Source organism: Gadus macrocephalus, chromosome 5 (genome assembly GCF_031168955.1).
Source record: "Gadus macrocephalus chromosome 5, ASM3116895v1".
Classification (NCBI taxonomy): domain Eukaryota; kingdom Metazoa; phylum Chordata; class Actinopteri; order Gadiformes; family Gadidae; genus Gadus; species Gadus macrocephalus.
The window spans coordinates 14,301,283-14,319,475 of NC_082386.1; the positions used below are offsets into that span (position 1 = coordinate 14,301,283).

The window sequence follows — 18,193 nt, forward strand, 5'->3', positions numbered from 1 at the left end:
ATTTGTTCTAGGTGCTGAGGCAGCATTCATAAGCATTTAAAATTGTTCATCTGTTAAATACTTAAATACTTCAGTCTGTTTATCGATGCAGGTTTTTCACAATCAGAAGTTATTATTGTACTTAATAAAGGTCATAATGTAGTACACAAATTAAGAGTCTATGTCATAATACATAAGGCTAATGGTAGCCTAGCCATGAACAGATGTTATACGCACATTGTTGTTAAAGTTAATTGTTTGCAGAGGCGGCCATTTAGCGGAGGCTCAGAGCCTAGCCTATTAGGCAGCTGTGGGGAGCAAAGTGATAGTTGGCCAATTGATCATTTTGAAGCGTTTAAACCACGTAAAAGTCACAACAAAAAAAGACATAATTGAGCCGCATATAAAAAAATATATCGGATATGATCAGTCGACGATGGGTCTGGCCTGAAGAATCTGATTCGACCGTGCTAGATCTTAGCCCCAGACACCACTAATGAAACAATTCAAAAACTATTTGAAAAATGGCAACTGCATCAGTGGTGGGGTGTAGGAAGGCTGATTATCGGCTGTTGTTAAAAGCTTTGTTTTTTAATTGTCTTTTCCTTTCTAAAACCTCAAGACTTCCGCTTTCGAGAATGCCATTCCACTCGGAATGTCTGCCATTCGGAATGTGAGCCACTCGTTGAATTTAATTACATTTATAGACGGAAATTAAACAGTTGAGTGAAGGCTATAAAGGGATGAAGGGAGGACTATGCACACCAGTGTGTGTTTTTGGTCATCAATGACGCAGGGTCATGTATGCTCATGACAAATTAATCCGGTGTGTGTGTGTGTGTGAAAGTGGGCTTATTACTGTGTACTGGGTGTGCAAGTAAATTAACACATAAGGAATGTGCCAGAATGAATAAATTATGGAAATAAGACCAAAAGGTGCCTGCGTCTGTGTGTATGCATATGTGATTTTGTGTGTGTGTGTTTCTGTTTATATGTGTGTGTGTGGGCTTTTAAAGAGGTATGGATGGATGTGCCATCTGTGTCCTGCTTAACACACACACACACACATGCACACAAACACACACACAAACTTTTCTATCTGAGATGAGATGAGAAGAGGATGAGTGGCACTCCAACGTGTGTGTGGGTGTGTCTCCCACGAATAAGACCTCTTTACCCCCTGTAGATTTGGAAGTTCTAGGCTTGAATTGAGAGTGAATATCTGTGGGGACTAACTGACGGAAAAGCAATGTGGGTGAGAGAATGGGCCATGCGTATTCATGGGTATGTAGTCAAGGGACGAGGTTACAAGGGACAAGGGACGGAAGAAGCAATGGAGACTTCAAAACAGAGAACAACAAGAGGCAGATAGGAAGTTTACCGCCTTGTTTTCAATGTTATTTCTTGAAAAATCTATAAAATTATTCATTTTCATTTTATTTCACGTTCCAGAAATTATCTTGCGAGCCCCTGCAACATAGTTTGAGAACCCCTGCCCTACAAGATAAGATTGTAATTTATCTCGGAGCCTCTCTTTTAGGAGATTTTTTACTAGTCTCTCACTCTTCTTCCTCCTCCCTGCTTGCAGAGAGAGCGCTAGTCTCCACGTTCACCCCCTTTCCCTTGCACTTCCCTGCCCTTGGGTGGAGATGCAAAGTCAATAACACAGTCCATAGTCATTAGCTTTCTGAAATCCAATTCACATCACTGCCGAAAAGACAGAGGCACGGAGAATTTATTCCTTTAATTTCCATACATCTCTCTCATCATTCACTTCCCCCTCCCCTTCGCTACATGCCTCTCCTCTGTCACTGAACCATAGCCCTCGCTGCTCCCTTCTCTCTGTCTGTCCCTCTTTCTCTCCCAGTTTTTATCGTTCTGGGAAGAAGAAATGCTGAAGGCATTGACGCTCCATCCATTTGAGGTCTCCTTGCTTTCGGCACAGCTGCCAGCATCCGGACCACTCTTCCTTTATGCCTCTCTCACCCGCTCTCTCATCCTCCCGATGATTGTTTCCCTCCCTGTCCCTAACGCTCCCTCACCCACCTGCCCCCTAACCCTTTTATCCGTCCCTCTCTCTCACTCTCTCCCCCTCACTCTCTCAATCTCTCCCCTCTACACTACCACTCTTTCCCTTGCTTTTCTTCAATCACGCACGCACGCACGCACGCACGCACGCACGCACGCACGCACGCACGCACGCACGCACGCACGCACGCACGCACGCACACACTTCTGCTAAAAGCCTTGTTCTTTCTGAGAAGCTGATATTGCCTGACATATATCAACCGTCCAATAACACGAGCCGTTGGGCTAACTGCCTTTTGTAAGTACACACACAGATCCGTACATCGATAATTGAACAAACAAGTGAAGTACTTTCGATCCCTGCTTTAGAAGCATTAAGGGAAACAGGAGATATAAAGGGAAATGCTGCCCTCATGTGGGCAGGTTAGGAAGTACAAAAGAAAAGTACATTATTACCATGATCCATTTTGATATGACTAGATGGTTGTGTGTGTGTGTGTGTGTGTGTGTGTGTGTGTGTGTGTGTGTGTGTGTGTGTGTGTGTGTGTGTGTGTGTGTGTGTGTGTGTGTGTGTGTGTGTGTGTGTGTGTGTGTGTGTGTGTGTTTGTGTTAAACTCACCTGTGGTTTGTCGACTGCAGAAAGCATATCTTGAACCCTCTTTCCCTCTGAGTCATGATCTGAGGCAAGAAAGAAAGAGAGAGAGAGAGAGAGAAAGAGAGGATAGAAACATATTTGATCAGCAGGCCACACATGGATTTCTGGTAGGACAATTCGCAATGCACATGATGACTTCAATGAGACATGTCTTGAATTTGTATATTCCAATACGGATATGGCTATTAATACGTCAACACTTTTTGTTTCGGAAGGCAGTGGAGAAAACCAGGGGGAATGGAACCCGCAACCCCCCTCATGATCAAATAACAAAAATACACTTAATGTCTACAGAGGGCGGATATACACGGCAGGGAGAAGACCGACGGAAACACAAACACACATATGCACACACAGACACACACACACACACATCTGGTGCAGATCTGTCAGATACAGTTAGCCTGGGACATTTAGATTTAGTTGCGTCCAGGGAAACAGGAGGTTGAGACAGGGTCATTTGGAATATATGTGTGTATACGTGCCTGTGGCAGTGTGTGTGTGTGTGTGTGTGTGTGTGTGTGTGTGTGTGTGTGTGTGTGTGTGTGTGTGTGTGTGTGTGTGTGTGTGTGTGTGTGTGTGTGAGTGAACGTATATGCATATGTGCCTGTTTGTGTGTGTGTGTGTGTGTGTGTGTGTGTGTGTGTGTGTGTGTGTGCGTGCGTGTGCCTTTGTGTGTGTGCCTGTGTGTGTGTGTGGTAATGAGTTATGGATGTCTTCTTCCCTGTGATTCCCAAAACAGAGTTTTCCGACTGGGTTCTGCTTTCCCCATCTCAGTTTGACCACTATAGATCACACAGGTCCCTGAGTGTGCGCGTTTGTGTGTGGTTACTTGTGCTGCTTTGAGTTCTATACTGACTCACACAACACACAAACACGCACATTTATAAACACACTCATAGACACACACACACACAAACAAACATACACAGATGGCTACAGTACATACACATAAAAGACACAAAGACAAATTCCTATATAATCCAACAGAGTATCCACTGTATGCTTACAGTTAGTGGTGAATGAATCGTTTAATCTGTGTGTGTGTGTGTGTGTGTGTGTGTGTGTGTGTGTGTGTGTGTGTGTGTGTGTGTGTGTGTGTGTGTGTGTGTGTGTGTGTGTGTGTGTGTGTGTGTGTGTGTGTGTGTGTGTGTGTGAGACAGGTACTGTGCGGAGAGGGTCTTACAGTTCCTGCTGTGAGTCATGGCAACAGTGATGTCATGGAGGCACAACCTTCACCTGACCCCCTCTCTGTGTGTGTGTGTGTGTGTGTGTGTGTGTGTGTGTGTGTGTGTGTGTGTGTGTGTGTGTGTGTGTGTGTGTGTGTTGTTGAATGTCACCATTCAACAACCCCCTGTTTTCCGAGACACACTCTTTCTCTCTCTTACACACACACACACACACACACACACACACACACACACACACACACACACACACACACACACACACACACACACACACACACACACACACACACACACACACAGTCCCTGTACAATATATTATTTATTTTCTAATGAACGGGCCTGTTTGTTGGCTACCACATAGCTAGCATTGCTAAGAATGCTAACCGGGCTGACCCGAACTATTCCCGCTCAGTCTTCTCACAGGGTAGACAGCTTGGATCGTTTCAGAACACCACAAGTGGTGAACAGAAAAATGTATGCTACAATACACTACAACCGTTAACATAAATGCAACTTCAATATTAGCAGCCGAGGATTGTAAATATACTCATAGACAATAGATCCAATGTCTTACATTGAGTAAAACATTTGCATTTAAAAAGAAAAGCTTCATCAATCTGAAATTGGTCGCATAGAAAGTGTTGGATAAATGTAACAATATGAGCCACAACTAAAAACCACCCTGTTGGATTCATTGTCTGAAATAAGGAGAATGAATTGGGTAAAAAAGGAGGAAGTCCAAATCACAACAGTCTCAGATGATCCCAGCTGAACGTCATTACGATGCGGGGTTCTGTTCCTTACTTTGGCCGTAGGAGTGATTAATATAACCCATGACCACAAACAGTTAATTCTCCCAATTTAACTTGCGGATGGGCGTGCAAGCAAGTGTGTGCAATTGTAGCTAACACACTGACACGCACACAAACACACACACACACACCCACACACACACTCAAGCGTTCGTGTGTGCGAAAGCCACACGCGCACATCCAGCGGTCTGTCCCGCCGTTCTGTTTGTCGTCGTGTTTTTATGGACTGCCTACGCACCGGTTGTTCCTGTGAGGGTCTGACCTCACATCCTGTTTGTGTCTGACTGTCTGCGTTTGATTAGCGGGGGCCGGCCAGACAGAGCCAAGGAGCGCAGTGGCAAACCGGGAGGAGAGGGGAGGGATCAGGGAAGAGGGGAGAGTGTGAGCTACACAGACATGTGGTAAATGAGAGGAGAGCAATGAGAGGAGAGGAGAGAGAATGAGAGATGAGAATAGAGGCGAGAGGAGAAACCGGGGAAAAACAACCCGACTGCAGTGGAGAGATAGAGGTTTTAAAGAAGGTGTGAGGCAATGATTAAACAACCTTTTTTGTTTTCCTGTTGTGACATCATCAGCAGGCGCGCAGCCGAGCAGACAGCCAGCTGAGATAACAAGTCGCCCCGGACCGAATGCCCACGTTTCATATCAAAGTCTGGGATCTTTGTTATCCTAAGCGCTCGTAATGTAATAAGTTTGGTTATCGCTTCGAGACAGCACTGCTTTGATTATGGGCCGGCAGAGTGTGACCTGAAGTAAACTCCCAACTCAACACAACTTTACCAAGCAAAACAAACGACGAGATAATAATGTCAGGTGCTTTGGGTTTGTGTATAATTCAGCAGCACAAACACTTTCACTAGTTCACAAAAATGTCCTCACCTGCGCTGCTTTGATGCAGTTCTTGTTGTGTTTAAGATTGAAAGTGCTTTTAAGATAATGAGGTATCATAAGGTAAGGTAAGTGGTGCAGCTTTTTTCTTGTATCAGTGTTACGTACAAAGCATTGATAATTCATAATGACTTCACTGACAACATTGTTTGTAACAGTCGTTTGTCGCTGTTGCTTTGTTTGAGGTCATACACACACACACACACACACACACACACACACACACACAAACACACACTCACACACAGGCATACACAAAAGCAGACACATACACACACACGCAAACGCACACACACACACACACCTACAGAAACGTACCTACATGCAACCACACACACACACACACACACACACACACACACACACACACACACACACACACACACACACACACACACACACACACACACATCTGTTAATGTGCAGGTCTGAGTCTACCTGTCACCCCATCGCTCATCCTCTCCCTCACCCCCACCGTTACCATGGCAATATATAACTCTTTCCACAGACGCACACACACACTCATACTCTGTATGAGTTGTTGTCATTAGCAAAATAGGAGCATGGGGAAAGAGGCGATGTGACCCGGTTAGAGAACCCATACCTATTTTATGACAGACCTGTGGGTCATAACGTCCTGAACATGCCTGCCAGGCTGTCTGTCTGCTAGTATGTCTGTCTGTCTGTCTGCTAGTATGTCTGTCTGTCTGTCTGTCTGCTAGTATGTCTGTCTGTCTGTCTGTCTGCTAGTATGTCTGTCTGTCTGCCATTCTGTCAGCCTGCCTGCCTGTCTGTCTGTCTGTCTGTCTGTCTGTCTGTCTGTCTGTCTGTCTGTCTGTCTGTCTGTCTGTCTGTCTGTCTGTCTGTCTGTCTGTCTGTCTGTCTGTCTGTCTGCCAGTATGTCTGTCTGCCAGTATGTCTGTCTGCCAGTATGTCTGTCTGCCAGTCTGTCTGCCTGACTGACTGTTCTCCGCCTGTCTGCCAGTCTGTCTGACAGAACTGGCAGGAAAATTCAGCTGCACTGGCAATAAAGTTTCTAAAACCGTGAATTCTGCCAAGTCTTTGTGTGTATGTGCTAGGATGTAAGTATGTGTGTATTCCTTTTCTGGGATGGAAATATACATTTATGGTGTGAGCATGAAAATTAAAAAAATGTGCTAACAACCGTCCACACACCTTAACAGCCAGAGGGTTGTGTGTGTGTATGTGTGTGTGTGTGTGTGTGTGTGTGTGTGTGTGTGTGTGTGTGTGTGTGTGTGTGTGTGTGTGTGTGTGTGTGTGTGTGTGTGTGCGTGTGTGTGTGCGTGTTTGTGTGTGCCCTCAAACAATGAAGAACAAAGCTAGTTGAGAAGAGATAAAGAAAGCTAGAGGAGAGGGAGAGAGAAAGAGGGGACTGAAAGAGATTGAGTAAAGAGGAGAAGAAGGAAGGAAAATGGAGAAAGATAGTCAATTTGAGAGAGAGAGAGAGAGAGAGAGAGAAAGAGAGAGAGAGAGAGCGAGAAAGAAAGAGCGAGAGAGAGCGAGAGAGAGAGCTCAGAAATTTGGTCTCAGCACTTTATCTTCTGGTGCATAGTGAGCATTCCATCTGCTCAACAGCTGGGCTCACACGCACACACACACACACACACACACACACACACACACACACACACACACACACACACACACACACACACACACACACACACACACACACACACACACACACACACACACACACACACACACACACACACACACACACACACACACAATTGTTTGGACCTGCTTGAAACTGGGGTTGTCATGGCAAAAGTTTGGTTCTCATGGCCAGACGCCCGTTAGTTTAGAGGATTAGAATGAGAAAGAGATAGAGAGAGAGGGTGAGAGAGTATAAGAAATATTGGAAACCCTTCCTTTTGCAGTCCCCTAATTACTTGGTAATTGTATGGTAATAATAATAATAATAATATTGTCAGGTAATAACCACTGTAAATAAGTAGGTGAAATGCTAAGAAAAACTTAAGACAATTACCTTACCTATCAACTTAACTACAGTACAGTGTAATTGTGATATAATTGCATACTACCAATTCTTAGAACACCTCCTATATCCATTGCCCACACTGCCTACCCGGGCCCGAAACTAATCATTGCCAAAAAACGTATTTCAGTCTCAACAACGATACAAAGGCAAAGACTATATTTTGGAATATTTAATTACAGGCTGTATCCTGCTTCAAAACTTTGCCAAGTACATGTCAACATAATAAAGTGTCTGAAATAGTTGAATAGAAGGAGGAGCGTCCGATTTTTTGTTGGTATTACATCACAGCTTTGGTATTTTGAAATACCGAAATAGAACGATACTGTTCAAGCCTAATTTAGATATTAAAGGTCACTCAACACAAATGAACAGAAACGTCCGCCCTTTATCGAGAAAGAGATTAAGATTGAGAGGGATAGAGCTACAAATTAAAAAGAGTTCCAGAAACTCAAAATCATAAACCAAAATAACACATTTGGTACCGACATGCTAGTGGAAAGGGAAGTCATAAAGGCCCTGAGGAAAAGAGAGAGCAACAAAGAGAAAAGAGGACATGGGAGGAGAGACAAGGAAGAAGAGGAAGGTGAGGATGAAGAAGAAACAGGGAGAGAAAGAGAGCTCTTTATCCTGTGGCCCTTCCACTACATTAAGATCTGCATCGGCTTTGCCAAGGCACACAAAATATCCTGCGTCAGCTTCACCAGACAGACAGAGAGAGACACACTAACACACACCCATACGTGCGTTAATGTCTGTGTGTGTGTGTGTGTGTGTGTGTGTGTGTGTGTGTGTGTGTGTGTGTGTGTGTGTGTGTGTGTGTGTGTGTGTGTGTGTGTGTGTGTGTGTGTGTGTGTGTGTGTGTGTGTGCGTGAGCTTCTCAGTGACCACAACCTGCCAGGCCAGAGAGTGAAGGATTGTGGGACGAGAGCTCAGTGGAGCTTGGAACCCTGACCCCAGCTGACCCCGGTCAGCCCGAAAACTTTCCAGAGAGAGACAGAGGCTCCAGTAGCACCAGTGCACGTGCTCACGGATAAGTACTGCAAATATTATGACGAGAAGAAAGTTACCCCAAGTAATACTACAAGAAAGTACTCCAGCTCATTCATGTGTAAATATATACATTCCTATTCACAGAATAGAAAAACACGTAGATAAACACACGTAGGTAATCTTATATTTCGTCATTTAGCCCTATTATCTGCAACGACTCAGATATAGGTACTGATTGCCTTGAACACCAACCTGTTCAAAGCAATAAAAGAGGTCTCAGAGTTAAAGTTATTAGATCTCTATGTAAGGTGACAATGCTTTGTTTTCGTCCACCGCATAATGCGAACGGCAGATGCATAGCCGCACATTTACTTCAATTGGTGTTCTCAAATTCTTTCACAAGTCTCAATGTGTGCAATAAAATCACCCAAGTCATTGTGATTGGCCAGAACAATTCCCTTCTCGCCCCTTATGTATCCTTACAAGACATGGATGGGAGGGATTTCCTGCTACCGGTATCCTTGTGTCTCTCTTTAATTTTCTCTTCCTCCCTCCCTTCCTCTTCTCTTCTTTTCCTCCCAAACTCCACCTATCCTCTCTCTGACACACACACACACACACACACACACACACACACACACACACACACACACACACACACACACACACACACACACACACACACACACACACACACACACACACACACACCCTACCCCCTCCCCTAATCCCTGCAATTGAAACCATATATGGGCGTAGAGGGATGGGGGGGGGTTGCCATGGCGATAATGGCCATAACAGCCCATGGAGGAAGGGGTGGGAGAGCGTTGACACTTCCCGGTGCCCGTTGCCATGGCCGCGGACCGTGGAAGGCGAGAGGGCTTAGTCACGCCTAAGTCAAAGGTTGTGTGAGGTAACGGGCTGACGTCGCTGACAATTGGGACTTGAAATGGGTTGCATTTAGACAGCGCTTTTACTCAAAGCACTTTACAATATTGCACACATTCACACATCAACGGTGGTCTCAGCTATGCAAGGCGACAGCAAACTCCTAGGGAGCTGGTAGGGTTAGGTGCCTTGCTCAGGATTATCTTGGCTCTCGGCGAGGAGGAGCCGGGGAATGAACTAGCAACCTTCCGCTTACCAGCCAACCCGCTCTAGCTCCTGAGCTACTGCCGGCTCCACACCCATTTGAGCTGCGTGGGTGTCATCTGCCCCCACTCTCGCTGTACGGTGCATCTAAAAATACATGTACGCTGCGAAGCCACTTCATAATCGGAAACACAAGGTCAAACAAAGAGTCTTAAAGAAGAACAAGTTTGTTCTCAGACCCCACACTATCAACAGGAAGTAATAAACAAAGTGCCATTGACAGATGCCGATGTATCAAATCCTCTGAAAACCCCCCCAGACTTTTGAATGTGAAGCCTATGACACATTCTTCATGTTAACAATCGATAAAGATTTTTTTTTTTAAGTTCTACAAAGTTGCAGAACTTAACATTTTGGCGGCTACCCTATCTAAAAGTATTTTCGCCTATCATTTTCCAGTTCTCGATTATCACTCTAGGGCCCGTTGCCGTGTCGACGTGTACATCTGCTTTCCTGCATTACCCAGAATTCAACAATAGGGGACTGACAGCAGAACCAAAATGGAGGTTGAGGAACGGATCATCCGTTCTGCTGGAATCCAAGTTTCTTGGAACGGCTCTCAGTGGGTGACGAGGCAGAGCCAAGATGGAGGGAGGTGGAGGAAGCGGCCCACATCTGTTTCTGCTCAGTGCCTGGAGCCCTGCTCTGAGGAAAGGTGTGGGGCCCCTTCAGCTGGCTTTAACAGAGGCAGCTTCAAGACAGAGAGAGAGAGAGAGAGAGAGAGAGAGAGAGAGAGAGAGAGAGAGAGAGAGAGAGAGAGAGAGAGAGAGAGAGAGAGAGAGAGAGAGAGAGACAGACAGAGAGAGAGACAGAGAGGCAGAGACAGGGACCAAGGGCATCAGGGGCAAAGTGTGTGTGTGTGTGTGTGTGTGTGTGTGTGTGTGTGTGTGTGTGTGTGTGTGTGTGTGTGTGTGTGTGTGTGTGTGTGTGTGTGTGTGTCTGTGTCTGTGTGGTATTCGCAGTTCGCCCACGCTCCGATGCATTTGAAGAATGCAGTTGGAATAATAATCTGCATTCTTAACCTCTTACTAGCTGATGCATCTGTGCAGGAAGCAAAGTCACGGTGGAAGTTTGTATCTGTGTGTGTTACTATACATGGATGTGTGTCTGTGTATGTGTGTGTGTGTGTTTGTGTGTGTTTATATGCATGTGTGCATGCATGTGTTAATGAGTGTGTATGTTTATATGTGTGTTTGTGCATGTTTATGTGCGTGCGTGTGTGTTTGTGCATATTGAGGTGCATGTGTGCATGCACGCATTAATTTGTGTTTTATTGTACGTGTTTGTGTGTGTGTGTGTTTTTTATGTGCATGTGTTCATGCATGTGTCAATGTGTGTGTATGTGTATGTGTGCTGTGTGTGTGTGCATGCCTGCTTTAATGTGTGTCTATTTGTATGTGTATGTGTGTGTGTGTCTGTGTGTGCGAACTCAGCCTGATTACCAGCACGGTACTGTGACCCGGGTAGACCCAAAACTGACAAGATGCGGACAGGCTCCTCTCCTATGTGTGTACGTTTGTCCTTGCACTGAACAACCTGAACCCAGCAGTCCAACATCGCTCCGATCTTTTCTCACTCTTCTTTCCCTGAGTCTGCTCTGCTCCCACAATCCATCTTTTGTTGAGCGCTCAACACTATCCAATACACTGCAGCCTTGAATCCACATGTGTGTGTTTATGTGTGTGTGTGTGTACGCGCGTGTGCGTGCGTGTGCGTGCGTGTCTGCGTGTTTGTCTGTGTGTGAGTCTGGTGTGTATTTAAGCCTACGCGCTTGAGTTTGGAAGTGTGAATTTCTACTTCAACCAGACAGAGAGGCTGCTCTCTCTCTGTCTGTCTCTTGCGAGTCCCCGTTTGACCTCGGATCAGTTCATGAGCACGTGAGCCAATGATTTCAAAGCATTTCCCTCAAAGCCATCTTGCCTTTGTGCATTCTGTCATGTTGTCAGTGAATGCTGGTCACCTCCCGCTCCCCTTCAGGTCCACCAGATGGAACCGCCTTCAAAGTGGTGCAGGACAGACAGTTCCAATGAGAAAGTAGTGATGTTCCCGGGCGGGTTTATCCTGTCATCGTCTGGGCAGACTCACCACTGTGTGTGTGTGTGTGTGTGCACACGTGCATGTGTGTGTGTGTGTGTGTCTGTGAGTGTGCGTGCTTGTGTGTATGTAACCACAATCTTAACAACTGGGACAAATGTCTGAGCTATATCATTAGGCAGTACAGAACCACAATTGGGTGTGTGTGAGTGTGTGTGTGCGTGTGTGTGTGTGTGTGTGTGTGTGTGTGTGTGTGTGTGTGTGTGTGTGTGTGTGTGTGTGTGTGTGTGTGACTGTCTACTATGTGTTTGTAGCATGTCTGCGTAAGTCTCCATGCGTGTGTGTGTGTGTGTGTGTGTGTGTGTGTGTGTGTGTGTGTGTGTGTGTGTGTGTGTGTGTGTGTGTGTGTGTGTGTGCATGCCTCTTGAAGCTGTGTGGTGTCTGAGGTGGTCAAAGGGCTCCTTCATCCCGAGCGCTACTATACAGGTATGTGCCCCCCACCCCCCCCCCACCCCCCTCCCATCCCCCCTCCTCCCACACTCCACCTCTTCCCTCCACTACCAACCTTCCCCCCCATCCCAACAAGGCCCATATTGTGCGTGTGGAAAGCCGATCGCGCTGGGGACGGGTTCAGCTATTTCGTTTCCAAGACAACCACCCTCCTCCCAACCCTAACACCCCCATCCCTTCCCCCCAGACCCCATTCATCCATTTATCTTTATGTTGTTGTATATTTTACTATGAGGGGGAGAGATAGGGCCAGTAGAGCGATGGTAATTGTAGATTGGGGTGGGGGGGGGGGGGGGGGGGGGGCTTCAAGTTAATGCTGGACTCAGAACTGTGAGAGGGAGGAGCGAACACAAGCGTCTCTTTGGAGAACATTTCCACTGATTACATTCTCGATTATGATCTTGATTTCCGCCTCAAGGCTTCTATGGGCTTTGGTCCCACAGAGGAAGACAGAAAACAAACCGGAGCACTTCCTTTGTCAAAATCAGTTTGATGGAATTAATGGATAAAAATAAATCCTTGGCTTTGAAGAGAAACTGATATGGTAATTATTGACCAAATGTACCAATATAAATGACATAAATTCAAGCATATCTTTCTTGTTGTTTTTTTGTTTTTCTCCAAGATTGAAAAATAATCCCCACGTAGAGTCTGTACCAAAAACCATATATATATATTAGTATATAATATAATAAGAAATAACATATCCTAACTCACCTTAAACACACAATATCTACAACGACAATTCATCCTATAGTTATTCACACACACACAAAACCATCCATCCTACTCTCCATTTTAACACAAACACACCAGAAACACTTGAACTCCCATGTGCTTTATGATAAGGGAAAGGTAAGAGTGGGAGTTCGTACGTGCGTGCACGTAGATAGTACAGAATTCACAGACAACACATTAATCATCAATCCAATGTGTGTGTTTGCACACGCGTATCTGGTGTGTGTGTGTGTGTGTGTGTGTGTGTGTGTGTGTGTGTGTGTGTGTGGGTGTGTGTGTGTGTGCCTGTGTGTGTGTGTGTGTGCACGTGCGTACCTGGTGTGTGTGTGTGTGTGCGCGCGCGTGCGTGTGCGCATGCGTGTGTGTGCGTGTGTGTGTGTGTGCACGTGCGTACATGCTTGAGTGTGTGTGTGTATATGCACTTGTATATGCACGTGCGTACCTGGTGTGTGTGTGTCTGGTTCACTGTTCCGGGGACTGCTTCTGAGCCTCCTTTCTGGCTTCTTCCCTCCAGGGCTGCTGACTCCGCCCCCTGACCCCAGCGACCCCAGCAAGGGGCAGTGTGATTTGTTGCTGCTATAAAAACAAGAAAAGAATATATATATTTACAAAGAAATACTATACATACATACATGCTAGCCTAGCCTATTTTTTCTTTATGTCTGTCTGTGAGTGAGAATGTTTGTAGTGGAACACGGGCATGGGATTTTAATGTTAAGTAATCTATAATGTCTTGAATTTGATTTGCGATTCGCAGGCAAATATAACGTGCACAAACCGAGATATATCAAAAGTCTGTGTCCTTCAATACAGGAGAGAAAGCGTGTGTCTATTGGACCCAAGTGGACGTATATGCCACCAACGGTATGCAATTCATTATCTGAAGTATTTGATATCTACATGAGAATCGGATGACACAAACGTGTCATAGAAATCGAAGGGTCTCATGTGATTGTGAAATCCATCTCTAACACTCACACGCATAGCAGAAGAGGCTCGTACATCAGAAAGCATCATGGGATTTTTCTGTTGGCGATACTCGAGAGTGGCAGCAGTTTTATATCACCTATATCAACGCTAATATACCGTGACCTACACTATGATGAAAACATTTGACCACATCGTGCATGAGCAACACTATGGCAGTTTGAGACACAACAACCATCTCCCCATGACATCATTGAAATGCTCCAAGGCTCCCAATATGGCCGCAGCAAATTGCTGTGTGACGTCGCGATTGCCCAACCCCCATCAATATATCTAAATATGTTGCGGCAAAGTCAAGTGACCGACGCAATGTTCAAGGCTTCACCTGTATCCGTTGTGTGCGGTTCCCAAGCTGCCTTGTACAGCGTGGTGGGAGGGGAGTTGAGGCGGTTCTGTCGCTCCAGCTGCCTCTGTTCCTTATCTTCTTGGGCTGTGGCTTACTGTAGGCCTCCTCTCTGCCTATATAGTTGGACATGCATAGACGGGGATGATTTCTGCAGAGGAGGGGGGTGGCGTGAGAGGGAGGTGAGTGGAGGGCAGTGGAGGTGCCAAAGGAGAGGAGAGAGGAGAAGGGAGAGAGGGCAGGGAGGAGATGGAGGAGATCAATGAGAAGAGAGGTGGAGAGGAAGGAGGGGGGAGAGGTGGAGAGGAAAGGACAGGACATGGAGGAGGGAAGTAGAGATGGTAGGGGAGGAGGGGAGAGGAGAGGAGAGTAGGGGAGAATAGACGAGAAGAGAGAAGAGGGAGAGGAGAGGAGAGGAGAGGAGAGTAGGGGAGAGGAGAGGGAGAGGAGAGGAGAGGAGAGGAGAGGAGAGGAGAGTAGGGGAGAGGAGAGGAGAGGAGAGGAGAAGAGAGGAGAGGAGAGGACGCAGGCACAAAATAGAAGAATGAGAAAACAAATAAAACCAATTCGACCGCATTTCCCCTTAAAAATTTCACAATAACACCCGCAAATCCCTGAACGATACCAGCCTTCTCTTGCGCCCCCGTCTCCAAGCATCCAGCGTGTGATCAACAACCCGCTCCCAACGCGCCCCTGCTCAAACCCCACCCCGAGGGCGACCCCGTGCCACTGGGACCCCTGCTGTCCCCGGGGCGGCGCTGGTTCTGTACCTGGGTCGCCGTACATGGGGGGCAGGTGGTGCTGGTAGTACTGGTGGGGCGGCAGGTCCCCGGGCTCACGGGGGGGTTAGAAGGGAGTTGGGATGAAGTGGGGGTGGTGGGCCAGGTAGGGGGGCAGGTGGTGGGTGGGGAGAGAGGGCCGGGGAGTAGGACGGAGGGTAGCACTCGGGGGACTGCGGCGTCACCACCACCCGTCGCACCCCAGTGTTGTCCTCCAGCACCTACGGGTGGGGGGGGGGGGGGGGGGGGGGGGGGGGGGGGGGGATGAAGGGGCACGATTAGATTGACAAACAGGGAATACATTGGGAACGGAGGGGATATCCATGCCTTTTTTTTGACGTCTCCTTTGGTTGTTGCTAGGCGTCGACACAATGAAAGTGTAAGTGTCTGAGCCCCCTCCCACCAGGAGAAGCCGGTGTCTTCCTAGACTCGCATCACATAGATGACATCACATGTAATTGAACACACACACTACACACACAAGCACACACACACACACACACAAGCACACACACACACACACACACACACACACACACACACACACACACACACACACACACACACACACACACACACACACACACACACACACAAGCACACCCACACACACACACACACACCACACACACACACACACACACAAGCACACACCCACGAACACACACACACACACACACACACGCACACACACACACACGCACACACACACATACGCCGACACACATTCCATCCATTCAAACACTTTCACAAGCCGGCATTCCAAGGAGAGAGCATACGCACTCCCTGCAGAGAGAGCAAAGCATCTGCTTGTCCTTAACAACAACAACCCCATAAGCCCCAGCACAACCGCCTCATTCCATACACACACACACACACACACACACACACACACACAGGGAATCTCTCTCTCTCTCTCTGACATATCGACGCACAAACCCACACACAAATTGTTTCCCGCTCTTTCTTTTACACACACACACACACACACACACACACACACACACACACACACACACACACACACACACACACACACACACACACACACACACACACGATCTTACCGCCCTCTCTTTTCCACACACACATACACACAAGGCACTAGAAGTACATTGACATATTTCTATATTTTTTTGATGATTATTTATTATACATTGATATGACACACGTAGACGGGTATGATAATCTTCTGAATCAGTGTCAGAAAGAGGTAGGGAGAAAGAGAGATAAAGATATATAGACTGAATAACAGAGAGACAGGGGGCACAGTGAGCAAAGGAGGAGGAGGAAAGGGAGTAGGAGAAGGAGAGGAGGAGGAGGTGGGGGTGGAATATGAAGGGGGGAGGAAAAGGAGGAGGAGAATAGGAGGAGAGGAGGAAGAGGAGGAAGAGGAGGGGGGTCGGAGGTCAAACAGCCCCCCCGGCCCCCTCACTCCTACGGTTAAGGAGATAGTGTGTTTACAGGAAGAGAGGACAAGAGTCAATCTAGGTACACAGGGAATTGACCCACACACACACACACACACACACACACACACACACACACACACACACACACACACACACACACACACACACACACACACACACACACAACACACACACACACACCACACACACACACACACACACACACACACACACACACGGTTGTCCATCGGGTTTGTTTTCGCAAAAGTGTATCGGACTCTCACTTGGCCAGGCCATCGGACTCTCAACTTGGCCAGGCCCCCATTAACACCCCCACCAACTCCCTCCTGCACACACAGAGACACACAAACACACACACACACACACACACACACATACTTACCGGAACAGGGCAAACACACACTCCCACCACACCAAACACACACCCACACAACACTGAATACACACAAAGAAGAATTGAAGATACACATTAAATGCACAGACAAACAACCAAAGGGACAAGTGATCTGAAAACCATTCCCACGAGAATAACTCATCCACAGGACCACACACACACACACAACACACACACACACAACACACACACACACACACACACACACACACACACACACACACACACACACACACACACACACACACACACACACCACACACACACACACTCCCCGGAGAAAGCCCCACGGAATGCATGTTTTTTTATATACTTGCTCAGACATTCCAGTTTCGGACATTGTACGCAGTATTTAAATAATGAATGAATAACATTTTCATGCAGAAGATGCGATGAGCGCTGTGGTTTAAAATGCTGTCGAAGTCCGTAGCAGTAGAGCTACAATTAGTATGATAAATAGTAAGAAGAATTTACAGCATGATAAGTACCAGTAGGAGAAGTAGTATGCTAAGTATAAGTAATGTGATCAGTATTAGAGTTAGTATCAATATGTTAATACATTTCCATCTTGAACAATTGTGGTAGAGCAGTATCATTTTGAGGAAAATAATAAAGGTTAATTGAAGTCACACACACTGGGGACCTGACTGACCTGTGAGATGTATCCCGGAGGCACGTGGATGGGGTGGGATTGAGCCATTAGGGGACATCATAGGGGACCTCCAGCTGGACCTGCAGAACACACACATTGATATATTAAAGGGACAGGTCACATCACAACAAACAGACCCCTTATACCTACTCGGCTCATTGCCATTACCCTGTGGAGGAACACAAACATACGCGTGTGTACGCACAAACACACACCCACACACAAACCCACCTAGGTATGTAGGACCCAAAGGACTGGTTCCATTACACAAACGTACAAATCCTTTAAAACTCACTTCATTCAAACCCTCATCAGGTCCTTAAACCTCAAACAGGGACGTCAAACGCATTCCCGTCCTGATTCTTACGACACCCACATGATCCAATGCTTCCTAGAAACACAATGTTGAGATGGACCTGATGTGGTTCCTCATGGGAAACCTCCCTTCAGTGGAACACTGAACCACCCTGCAAGTAAAATAGCCGCCTTTCATTTGAAGGCAGACCCCCCACGAGACATGACTCTCTCCCTCCACACTAATGCTCCCACACGAGACACTGCCACCACAGCACTCAGGAAAGCACAGCCCCTTCCTGCCTCTGC

The 18,193-nt window shown here is 46.8% G+C and overlaps 1 protein-coding gene across 1 annotated transcript in view; it reads right to left on the bottom strand.

Moving 5' to 3' along the window:
• The window catches only part of fndc3ba (fibronectin type III domain containing 3Ba), a 51,597-nt gene extending 33,419 nt beyond the window's left edge, over positions 1–18,178 (bottom strand). Inside the window, exons 1-5 of the mRNA XM_060052610.1 lie at positions 17,591–18,178; positions 15,103–15,332; positions 14,315–14,483; positions 13,445–13,578; positions 2,627–2,685 (exon numbers count right to left, since the gene is read on the bottom strand). Of these exons, the coding sequence (XP_059908593.1) occupies positions 2,627–2,653 (27 nt within the window). The 5' untranslated portion in view covers positions 2,654–2,685; positions 13,445–13,578; positions 14,315–14,483; positions 15,103–15,332; positions 17,591–18,178. The remainder of the gene's footprint in view (positions 1–2,626; positions 2,686–13,444; positions 13,579–14,314; positions 14,484–15,102; positions 15,333–17,590) is intronic.
• Between the last annotated feature and the right edge of the window lie 15 nt (positions 18,179–18,193).